Genomic DNA, 12,500 nt, shown 5'->3' with positions numbered 1-12,500 from the left:
CGTTGCCCCTATTTCAGATTCCTCACTAGCTGCATGTAAAAAACATTTGTTTAATGACTGATCAGCTACTTGAGCGACACGCAATCGCTCGCCGGTTACAGCAGAGATAGGCTGTCAGCGGATGGTATGGTAGGACTCGGGAGGATGGTAACTCTACCACTTTCTCCCTGGGAGAAGCTGAAACAATCGGGTTCTCATCCCTTTCAGAAAAGGCTTGCATAATCACACTATCACAGAGAGAAACATCGCTATCCTCCTCTCTGCCTCGACTCGATTGTGCACGAGTTATAGCGCACACCGGAAACAACCGCTGTTTCGCATAGGCAGCCTACACATTAGGAGTCATCATCATGCCGGTGTCAAATCATATCATAATAAAATAAATACATAGCCTATATATTCGTCTTTTTTTAAAATAGAAGAATCAGAATGTGAACTTTAGCGAATTGTATTCAAATTGTGCTTAGAGGGAATTATTTTCACCGGACATTTATGTCCGACGAGTTTTCAATTTGTCGGACTTCAAAAAAAAATACCGGACAAAGTCCGGGAATTACCGGTTAACGGAAACCCTGGTGCGTAGGTGTGTGTGTGTAATTGAACAACTGTTTCCCCCTCCTCCCACCCATTCAGCCCAGAAAAGCGAGGGAGAGGTCGAAGGAGAAAGAGAGAGAGACAGAGAGAACTGCAGCAAAATTACTCAAGAGAGAGAGGGTCCCAGAGAGGAGGAGGGGGGGGGGGGGGGGGGGCACTGCAGCAGACCTACATGAATATGAATGAAGTCTAAGTGTGTGTCAGTTTGCACTGTGTTGACCTGGCTTTTAAAACACTGACGACACGGTCCCTTGTTGGAGGGAGCGGTGGAGGGAGGGAGGGGTGGAGGGAGGGAGGGGTGGAGGGAGGGAGGGAGGGAGGGGTGGAGGGAGGGAGGGAGGGAGGGGTGGAGGGAGGGCATTGTGACTGCCGATAGCCCCTGGTCCTAGCATAGATTTGTTTTTCTTATGATGACTGATGGACGGATGTATTTGTCGTAAGTCGCTTTGGATGAAAGGCGTTTGCTGAATGTAAGAAACATGTAAACACGTGGAAGAGAGGGGGGAGAGAAAAGAGAGGAGAAGAAAGGAAAGAGAGAAGAGGCTTAGCCCTCTGACGCGGTCCTGTCCGGGGGCGGGGGAGGGGGTGTGTGTGATGTCCTGTTGTTGTGAAATCAGTGACGTAAGGAAGATCACACACACATACACACACACACACACACACACACACACTAACCGGCTACCTGGCGGTTGGAGGAGAAGGAGGTAGGCGGGGGGGGTGTTCATGTAGTGGTTCTCTCCCTAAGCCTCTTGATCCTGTGAGCCCCCCCCCCCCCCCCCCCCCTACCTGCCCCCCTCCCCCCCCGCCCGGGGCTGTGGAGGTTGGCCTGACTCCAGCACAGTTGATCTGCAGGGCTGGGGAGGCTTTGATCAGCCTGTAGCTGTCTGAAGAAGACACACACACACACACACACACACACACACATCTGCACGCACATGCACACACACACACACACTTGCACAGACACATGCACGAACGCAAGCAGTCGCACACACACACACACACACACACACATACAGACACCTGCACGCACCTGCATACGCATACGCTCACACACATACAGGGACGCACACCTGGGTTTCCGTTAACCGGCAATTGCCGGTCTTTGTCCGGTAAAATTTGGTGAAGTCCGACAAATTGAAAAGTCGTCGGACATATTGTCCGGTGAAAATAATTCCCTTTGAATACAATTCGCTAAAGCTGGCTGGGTGCGTTCGTAAACACGCTCTGGAAATCCGATCAGCACTCGCGGAACGCCTCTCGTCCAATCGAACGACTCGGTCGCTCTGTGACATCGAAGCCAGCGTGCGCTCCGGCGCTCTCAGAGCGTGTTTACGAACGCACCCCTAGAAGTTTCCAGCCAGCTAGCTGAAGCTGCTACACACACCAGAGCCATGGCGACCGAACGGCAAGTTAAACAACATACTATAAAAGTGACATTGTTTTACTCATTACTCATACGTTTGTTGTCATTCGGCGGTGCTAATAGTCGCTTTCTTTTTTAATTTATTTAATTTATTTTATTTTAGCAGTTTCCCCGAAAGTTAAGTGTTTGTTTTTATATCACTATTTGCACTTCTGGTTAGATGCTAAACTGCATTTTGTTGTCTGGTACTTGTACTCTGCAATGACAATAAAGTTGAATCTCACCTAATCTAATCTAAAATAATCTAAAATAATCCCATCACTATTACTCCCTATTTTCATCAGTGTTTCAATCCTTGAATCTGTGATGGAAATCAAGCAAAGCCACTTCAAGTCTCCCCACCACTGACAGCGCTGGGTGTGCCTTTCCTTACACTCTCGGTTATTCCCTGTGGATTTAAAAAAACGGTGTTTTGGTTTCTATAATGTGGTCTATTCTCAGTGTTGACGAGCAACTCAGGGGGCTTTGAGATGGCTAACAGCTAATTAAAGGAGTAATTCCACTCAAAAGGGTAGAAGTAAGCTGACTGTCTGTCTGTCTGTCTGTCTGTCTATCTGTCTGTCTGTCTGCCTGTCTGTCTGTCTGTCTGTCTGTCTGTCTGTCTGTCTGTCTGTCTGTCTCTCTGTCAGTGTGCTGGACTACCTATGACTTCCATGGTACCTGGGAACGCGTTGTCGGAGAGAAACGCCCTCTGTACAAAGGACCTACTGACCAAAATCCCTGTTCCCCGTAGCCTACATGCTTGCACTGTTACTGTTCAATAAAATGTTATACATCTAGACATTGTGGTATTTCTTTATATACGTATCCCAGACTGCCTATCAATTGTTTCTCAATAAACAGTTATGTTCTTCCCATTGTCATACTCCCGAGCTAAACGAAATGCCTTCCCAACCAGCGAGACTTATAGAAATGACGTTGTTTTATTGATTTAAAAAAAAAAGGGTAAAACTGTAAAGAGAAAATAGAAAACTCACATTAATCCCAAACAATTTAACAAACTTCAGTTAACGTAATGTGGAGTCCGTTCATTGATCGATGCTGTCTGTTCAGTTCCCAGTGAGGCGCCCGTTCAGCGCTGGACCCGTTCAGCGCTGGATTTGACGCATGGCATAGCGCGCATGCGTCAAATCATGTTATATTATTATATATTATATAGCTCGCATCTAATCGTATCGGATGAGAAATAGACATTAAATGGCATATATAGGCCGCTACACAACAGTAATCACCGCGACAAACATTAGATTTGGAGGAAAAAAATATATGATTTTGGGAAAAATTTTTTTTATTATATTTTAATATGATGACCGGAATATATCACGTTTGTCCGGTAAATCGAATTCTTCCCGGACACGATGTCCGACGGCAAATTTTTCTAACGGAAACCCTGACGCACACGTACAAGCATACATAGACACATGCACGCACACCCACACACACACACACACATATCAGTCTGTAGCTAACACAGACACATGCACGCACACACACACACACACACACACACACACACACACACAGGCTCTGGGGCTGTTGATGAGGGCTGCCAGCGTAGGTTCATGGGAACTGGGATAGAACCCTGAAGAGACGTCCTTATCATGTGTGTGTGTGCGTCCGTGCGTCCGTGCGTGTCTCTTAGTGTCTGAGTGTGTGTGTGTGCAGGGTTACATGAAGGTTGTGTGAGGCCAGTAGCTCTCTCTCTCTCTCTCTCTCTCTCTCTCTCTCTCTCTCTCTCTCTCTCTCTCTCTCTGTCTCTCTGTCTGACCGCCACTTCCCCCCATGTTGACTGTGGCAGGGACCACTGGGGGTGAGGTGGTGGGGTATTTACACTACGCTATATTTACCACAGGGTCCAGCCCCCCTGTGGAATGCCTTACACACACACACACACACACACACACACACACATACACACACATATACACACACAGACACACACACACACACTCTGATATGTCTGACCCTGTTTGACCAACAAAGATAGTATCTGCTACTCATTTGGCGGTTCCGTCAAAGAAGCCCTACGACGTGATTTTGAATCCCACGGTAAAACCGTAAGCCGTGTTTCCATTTGGGGACGGTTTAACGGTGTCAAAAATTGGATACCGACCAACCCTAATGCACACACACACACACACACACACACACACACACACACACACACACACACACACACACACACACACACACACGTTTGATACCATTCCTCATTCCGTTCCCTGCATTACAATGAGCCCAGTCCTCCGGTTTGTCTGTGTGTTGTGATTGTGAGGCAGTACCCTCTCTGACCACCAGGGCCACCATGCTCAGGAAGGCACAGAGACATATTGTCCAGCATCATCTCACAACATCATCTCTTCTAGTGGCCCTTTCTGAAACATGAGCCCTGCTCCATCCCTGTGTTTTTAGGAAACAGATGGGTCTCCCTCCCTCCCCCCCGCCCCCCCCTCCCATGGTGGGTTGTTTGTGTTTGTGTACACTGTACAGAGTCACTGAGTGCATTTCCTGCCTAATGTACCTCCAGACGACCAATCAGACGGCTGCGGGGTGGTGATTCACACTGACCACGGACCACCGGTCTGTCTAAACGGGGGGGGGGGGGGTTGTTTATATGGACCACACACACACAGACACACACACACACACACACACACGCAGGGGGGCGTCAGATGGTCTCCACGGGGGTCCACTCTCTCTAAATGGGATGAGTGACGCCTCTGTCAGGGTTGTCATGACGCCTGTCAGCACCACACAGTCTCTGCCTGTCTGTCAGTCTGTCTCTGCCTGTCTGTCTGTCTCTCTGCCTGTCTGTCCGTCCCTCTGCCTATCTTTGTCTGTCTCTCTCTGTCAGTCTGTTTGTCTGTACCTCTGCCTGCCTGTCGGTCTGTCTGTCTGCCTCTGTCAGTCTGTCTGTCCCTCTGCCTGTTTGCCTGTCTTTCTGACCCTCTGCTGGTCTGTCTGCCTGTATGTCCCTCTGCCTGCCTGTCTGTCTGTCTTTCCCTCTGTCTATCTGTCTGTCTGTCCCTCTACCTGTCTGCCTGTCTTTCTGACCCTCTGCTTGTCTGCTTGTCCCTCTGCCTGTCTCTGTCTGTCTACCTGTTTGTCTGTCTCTGTCCCTCTGTTTGCCTGTCTGTCTGTCTGTCTCCTGCTGCTTAGTTTAACACCATGGAACAACTTCACACCAGGAAGAATTAGTCTGTCCGCCCCCCCCCCCCCTCTCATATTCATGCTGCGGGCCCTTTGAGAAGCCTGCCTATCTATCGTTATCTCTCTGCCGTGTCTTGTGAGTTCCTGTGGCCGGTGACAGTGACAGTCAAGGCAGGATCAGAGGCAGGTCAGCCTGTCAGCTTGGTGGTGGAGGAGGAGGAGGAGGAGGAGGAGGAGGAGGCCTCAGCTGTGCTGGGTGTGTGTGAGGGTATAACCAGGCTACCCCCCCCCCCCCCCCCCCCCCCCAGGCCCCCGGGGATGGTTTAGTCAACCCACCATGTCTCTCTGGCTCCCCTGATGCCTGTCAAGACACACACGCACACACACACACACACACACACACACAAACACACACACACACAAACACACATCAATTGTGTTCCGAAAAGCATCTCCTGTCAAAACTGGCCTTAAATCTCTTCTCTTTCTCTCTTTCTCCCCCTCCCTCTCTCTCTCTCACGCTATCCCTCTCCCTCTCTCTCACGCTATCCCTCCCTGCCCTCCCTCCCTCTCTCTCTCACGCCATCCCCCTCTCTCCTCCCAGGACCCCAGCTACTGGCTACAGGTCCACCGGTTAGAGCACGGAGACGGGGGCATTCTGGACCTGGATGACGTGCTGTGTGACGTAGCTGACGACAAAGACAGGGTGAGTGGTGTGTGTGTGTGTGTGTGTGTTTGTTTGTGTGTGTGTGCATCTGCGCGCGTCACGCCACATGTATAAAGTATGAAATGATCCCGAGGGATGAGAACCAGAGAGACTCAACCGACCATTTGTAGGTTATTGGTTTCAACAGCGAGGGCAGAGAGAGTGTGTGTGTGTGTGTGTGTGTGTGTGTGTGTGTGTGTGTGTGTGTGTGTGTGTGTGTGTGTGTGTGTGTGTGTGTGTGTGTGTGTGTGTGTTCTGCCAGAAAGAGGCATCGTTCAGCGAATCCTCCCTTGTCTCCGCCAACCCCCCCCTGGCCACCTGCTGGTTTTTATTTTTAAATGGATCCCTTGTTTATTCAGGGGCGTCCCTATGAGAACACAGTCTCTTTTTTCCAGGGGCACCTTGGTTCCAAAATATAGACACATGGCTGCTATCAATGTATTAAAAGGACACCATACAGGTCACAGACAACTAGATAGATAGATAGATAGATAGATAGATATGTACTTTATTGATCCATGAGGGGAAATTCAGGAGTTACAGTAAGAACAGTCCAGTATGATTGAACATCCCCCAGCCTGACTCTGATCACCCAGATGGAGCCAGCCAGAGGAGTAGTAGTGTTATAGCGGCAGGCAGAACAGATCTCCAATAGCGCTCCTTAATGCAGCTACCAACTATAACAAGAGCCCTCTTGTGAGGGCCACTGAGGAATCCCTCATCAGGTTCCTAAAATGGCCCAATCACACCTAAGCAGCCAGTCTTGGTGTCCCCTGCGGGTCAGTCTGCGCCCGAGGAGCACAATGACAAAAGGTGGTTCTGCTCCGCTCACACGCGGAGACACGTGGGAACCCGACCAGGAGCCCCTCTTGAGACTGAATCTGATAAGTGCTAGGTTGGTATCAGCGAGATAGGATGTTAGCTAATTATTACCAGAGGATAAGGATACATGCGTATATTGTGGACAGGAGAACAGCAGGATTGGCTTTTCCAAGGCTGCGGAAACAAGGAATTGACTTCCTGTCTTTCCCTGTTGGTCTGTTGATATCACTGAAAGATGATAATGATGATGATTTTTTTATGATTAACACAGTTGGAATGTTTGTGTCCTTAGAAGGCCTAATGAAGCTGATATGGATGTGTGTGAAACATGTGTGTGTTGACCAGAGGTCTACTCCAGCATGCTCCAGAGGACAGGGCAGTCTTTCCCATTCATTACCTAGACTGCGGAGGCCCGCCATAGTCGAATTTGTCCCGCCATAGTTTCATAACGAACCGAAAATATGATTACAACAGTCATGATTGAGTCATGATTGAAAATATGATTACAACAGGTCCACTCACCACAGTCTCACAAAACCCTGTGGGAAACACTGCAGAGACCGTTTAGTATGTGTAAAGTCTCTTTAAAGGTTCACTCCGCTTCCATCTTCGGGCACTTGTTTTAAATAAGGAGACCAGTGTGGTCGACAGGTCGTCTGTGGTCGAGCAGAACGAAAACGCCAGAGAACACTCACACCAAAACAACACAGATTAGAAACATTTCCTTTCACATCACTGAAGTGTGTAGAAACTAGTGCTGTCAATCGATTTTTAATCAAGCTAATCACAATAATAGGCTGTGATTTAATCATGATTAATCATGATCGAGTTTAAAATACTAACTTGTTGAAAATATTAACGCCTTAATCATGATTAATCACAAGTTTAAAATACTAGTATTTACTTTTCTGAGGGAGATAAAAGAAAAACAAGTGTGGTGTTGGAATAAAGAAATGCATGACAAACTGGTTAGAGGAATCCGTTTTTTAAACTTTATTATAACATCTGACTTTGCCCACAATGTCCATAATGAATTGACAACCACATAAAGAACAGTTACAAACGTCTTCTAAAAAGTGAATGCTTGCCTGTCAAATGTTTGCAAAGTAACATGCTGATTAAGTGAATGCTGATTGTTACTTTCAATAAACATTATTGTAATATATAATATCAATATATAATACGCCATTTAGCTGACGCTTTTATCCAAAGCGACTTACATTGCAGTGAGCGCGTACATTTTCAGTATATATGGTCCCAACGGGAATCAAACCCACAACCTAAGCGTTGTTAGCTCCATGCTCTACCAACTGAGCCACGGAGGACCACATGACCATATTGTACACAGATAGTAGCAGGTTGTATTGCTCGTTTAAACAGCTGTTATTGTTATACACGTTAGCTTAGCACTATTAGCTATGGTTATCACACTGTCCATGAGCAACAGTCTTTTAAGCTATGAGTTGAGCATCACAACTGGTTTGTAACACCGGACCTTGTTGCAGGCAGATCTGTTCTGGACCTGACCACCGTAGTGGGTAGGACAGCTGGCTGTGTCTCAGAACACTGTCTGTCTTTTGAACCTAGCTCAGGGCCGGCTAGCTAGCTAGCTCTCTACTCCATTCATCAATTATTCACCAATTCCTTCCGTTAGTTCGGTGCCTCCGTTGTTATTGAAGCTAGTGACGCTGTCGCAGTCTAAAATATAGGATAGTATGAACCATATCAACCAACTCTCAACAAGCGTTAACGTGTTAACATTGACAGCCCTAGTTTTAATACATGTTAACAATGCGTGATGGTTAGGCAGTATTATGAATGAACAACAAGGTTAGGGTTAGGAAAGTGCTTAGGATAAGGGTAAGTTGTCCCAAAGTCAATTTGAACACATGTTCTTTCCCTGCCAGTTGTTGACGTGGGCTGATTTGAGTTTTCTGACTCCCCATACGTAAACATCTTCACAGGTACGTCTCTCTGACATTACTTTACATATAATATCGTACAAATGATGGCTGAGGTCAGATGGATGGAGGAATAGATCTAGGGCTGAGTGACAGTGCCCTCCAAGTCAAGGCGATCCAGGAAGTCCTCGATTTCATGACACCTTCTATTCCTCCCTCTACTAACAATTTGCTTCAAAGTATGAATGCTTTTGTCACGGACTCTAGATTGTACCATGATTCCTGCTGCTTTTTTGTTGAAATCAATCGCCAGAGAATTTTCTTTTTTGACAAAAAACAGATGATTGGCATATCGGTTGTAGAGCTCTTGTAATTCATGTGGGTCTTGTTCTTTTTCTGTCATTTCAAGCAAGTCCTGGAAGATCTGATCTGCTCTCTCAATTTGGCCAGCTATTGAATACAATGCTGCCAGGTCGATCTTGTAGAGTTGGGATTTTGGGTATAGTGTAGTTAACTCTTCATACAAGTTGACAGCTCTATTACTCAGACTTTCCGTCATTGCTGTTGGCCTCTCTTTCTGAAGAGAGTAAACCTTCCATTTGTAACTCTGCGCAAGGCGCTTCTTCAGTTGACGCAGATGTGGTTGACTCGCCTGAGCCTTAGTCGCTACCTCAATGGCTTTATCGAGAGAGACGTAATCTCTGAGAAACCAGAGAAACGCTCTAAATCCATTAATGTCCTCAATCGGCCGTTCTGTTATCTCCTCAGCAAGTTGACATGCCTTGTCCTTGTCCTCGTCAGCGAGGCTCCTCAGGTAAAACGTTGTGACGGTCATGTTTTGAGGATCGACCTCCCTAGCTCGCTTCAGTTGCTCGAGGATCTCGCGTTTCTGCTCAGGGGGAACCTGGTCCAAAACGAAATCGTTGCCTTTATAGCATGTGTACAATGTAATGGCGTAGCCGCGTTGAAGCACCACATTCTCAGGGTCGCCTCTCATAGCCATCCGGAAACAATCCAGCCCTTCCCAATTCTTCTCCAGGTTGAACTTCTTCAAGGTCCAGGCTTTTTCTCCACACACCTCTGGGTGCAGGTCACCTGGGGTGGGAGAGGGGGAGGGGTTGTCCCGCATCAGTCCCTCAGCCTTCTCCACGTATCTCTGGCTCTCTGCTAGCTGGCCTAAGTCATAGCGCACCCAGGCCAGGATCCCGTAGTGCACTATTAGCATTGCACCCATGTCCTCTGGGCTGCTCTGGTGAACGGCCTCATAGGCCTTCCTCAGGCAGCTGAAGGCGTCCGCCCGGCTGCCCAGCGCGTAGTGCAGGTAAGCCAGGAGGTTGTACAGGTGAGCCGACCAGTTACATTCACCACCCTCATGGTCAATCATTGATTCTCTCAGTCTCTCCAGTTTGGACCTGCTGTAATCCAGCTTCCAGGTGAAGTGGCATTCCAGACCTTCCAGCCTGGTTTTCAAAGTCTGATCCATGCTGGTTAAAAAAAAGAAATCAGAATCATGCATTAAGTAAACTAATTGTTGAAAAAAAGAAACAATTGTTCAGTACAATAAGATGCTGTAATATGTTTCTTTATCTGCCATTACACACATAATGTAAAGATTCTGCATATTCAGACCTTACATTCAGAATTCCCATTGTGTAAATTCGGTTGACATCTTCATTACAATAGATCCAATGCCACCAATTATATCATCATTTATGTTATGTATCAGAATTCTAACTGTACCTTTAGAGAGTTCTTCCCTTGTTGGGTGAGATTACAGGAGGTAATCTGTCTTGTTGTCTCTGTGTTGCTGCAGCAAAAGTGTGTTGCAGACCTCCCGTCCATTCTGATTTTATACTCTGTGGCTGAGTTTCGTTTCTCAGGAAACAGAAACCACACTCTCCAGCCAGCCATTAGACTGAGTTTCATTTCTAGCAAACAGAAACACCAGTGAAAGGTTTTAACACACACCAGTGAAAGGTTATAACACACTAGTGAAAGGTTTTAACACACACCAGTGAAAGGTTATAACACACTAGTGAAAGGTTATGCACTAGTGAAAGGTTATAACACACCAGTGAAAGGTTATAACACACCAGTGAAAGGTTTTAACACTAGTGAAAGGTTATAACACACCAGTGAAAGGTTTTAACACACTAGTGAAAGGTTATAACACACTAGTGAAAGGTTCTAACACTCCAGTGAAAGGTTATAACACACCAGTGAAAGGTTTTAACACACTAGTGGAAGGTTATAACACACCAGTGAAAGGTTTTAACACACTAGTGAAAGGTTATAACACACTAGTGAAAGGTTCTAACACTCCAGTGAAAGGTTATAACACACCAGTGAAAGGTTATAACACTCCAGTGAAAGGTTCTAACACTCCAGTGAAAGGTTGGAAACATTTGATCGTTAACACTAGAACAGCCGTGCCTTTTTACCTACTTTTTCAATGCTAAGCTGCTATTTACACACAACGACCACTAGTTGGCCGCTTGTAAATTAGCCTGCTTCCTACACAGAAAAACTGCAAAATAGCTTTATACTAGCTTATCCTGATGTGATTTTGAAAATGTAAGGATACTGGCTGGTAGAACGCACATATTTAGGAAAAGTCATGAAAGGAGGGTCCTGAAATTTGATAGAGTGCAAAGATATAACTATTTATTTTACTGACGGGTCAAATTACCTCATGGCTGATTAAGTGTTAAAGGTTGTTGTCTAAATGCTATCCGTGTCCTAGCCTTCCTAGCCTCCCGCTATAGCGAGGGAAAAACGCGACCGTAGAGTCGCGAAACATACCAACGACCAACGCAGATCTATACCTGCGCAGTGATTGGTCAGGAATGTATCCCCCACGTGGGTCTGCCGCCGGTAGTAAGTCAAGGGAGTGGCCTATATCTTTATACAATCTCCGGTCTGATGAACGACCCCCAGACCTGCTACCAGATACAGTTACAGTATCAGCCCCCAGACACTCTTCTCATTTCCTCTCTTCCTCTCCCCCCCCCCCCCCCCCCCCACTATTCAGAATATTAAACGAGTGTGACAGAAGCAGAGTTAATCCCCCTGATTGAGTGACGGAGGGCGGGGGGGGGTCGGAGGTCACATTCTCAGCTGGGGCGTTTCCCCTTGACCCCCAAGCCCCCAAGCTGATACAATAATCACCCTGTCTATGAGCAGGTAAACATAATCATGTGGGTATGAAGTGGAGTGGGGATTTGTGATGGGAATGTTATGCAATGCAACTTCCTGATACCGGATATAGGCCTGGTACAGTACTGTGTGTGTGTGTGTGTGTGTGTGTGTGTGGTAATGAAATTGTAAGCTGGCGAATCACAGTGAATGTTGCGACAGAAGTGTTGCTTCTAGCACGAGTGTGTGGGATATGCTTTTTTAATGTGTCTCAGGTGAGAGTTGAGTTGTGTGTGTGTGTGTGTGTGTCATGCGGTGCGCTGTAGAGACGTGTCCTGTGGTGTAGCTGTCAGGCCCCTCGGCCTCTGTCTGCTATCATCACACCATCTCTCTCTCTCTCTCTCTCTCTCTTTCTCTCTCTTCCTTCCTTCCGCTCCCCCCCCTCCAGGCGTATTCCTGAGGTGATCTGACAGTCGTGACGCCACTTTGTCACGGCCACTTAAGGATGTTCTCGTTTGACACAAATTATTTTTGTTTTGACTTTCTTTACGCTGATCCTCGAGAGACCGCACATGCATTTAAAGATTAACGTCCTTGAAATCCAGGTGCCTGGCTCATTCCCCAGAGAGAGAGAGAGAGAGAGAGAGAGAGAGAGAGAGAGAGAGAGTGTGTGTGTATGTGTGTGTGTGTGTGTGTGTGTGTGTGTGTGTGTGTGTGTGTGTGTGAGAGAGAGAGAAAAGCCGTTCACCTCATTTGTAGCCTTACT

The 12,500-nt window shown here is 47.0% G+C and overlaps 1 protein-coding gene across 1 annotated transcript in view; it reads left to right on the top strand.

Moving 5' to 3' along the window:
- The window catches only part of LOC308149770 (partitioning defective 3 homolog), a gene marked incomplete at both ends in the record, with an annotated part of 204,272 nt that overhangs the window by 36,878 nt on the left and 154,894 nt on the right, over positions 1 to 12,500 (top strand). Inside the window, 1 exon segment of the mRNA XM_080522660.1 lies at positions 5,775 to 5,876. Within this exon segment, the coding sequence (XP_080378786.1) occupies positions 5,775 to 5,876 (102 nt within the window).

The sequence above is a fragment of the Nansenia antarctica genome, assembly GCF_963989245.1.
Source record: "Nansenia antarctica genome assembly, chromosome: 2".
NCBI lineage: Eukaryota > Metazoa > Chordata > Actinopteri > Argentiniformes > Microstomatidae > Nansenia > Nansenia antarctica.
This window is presented reverse-complemented; position numbering and strand designations above follow the sequence as displayed.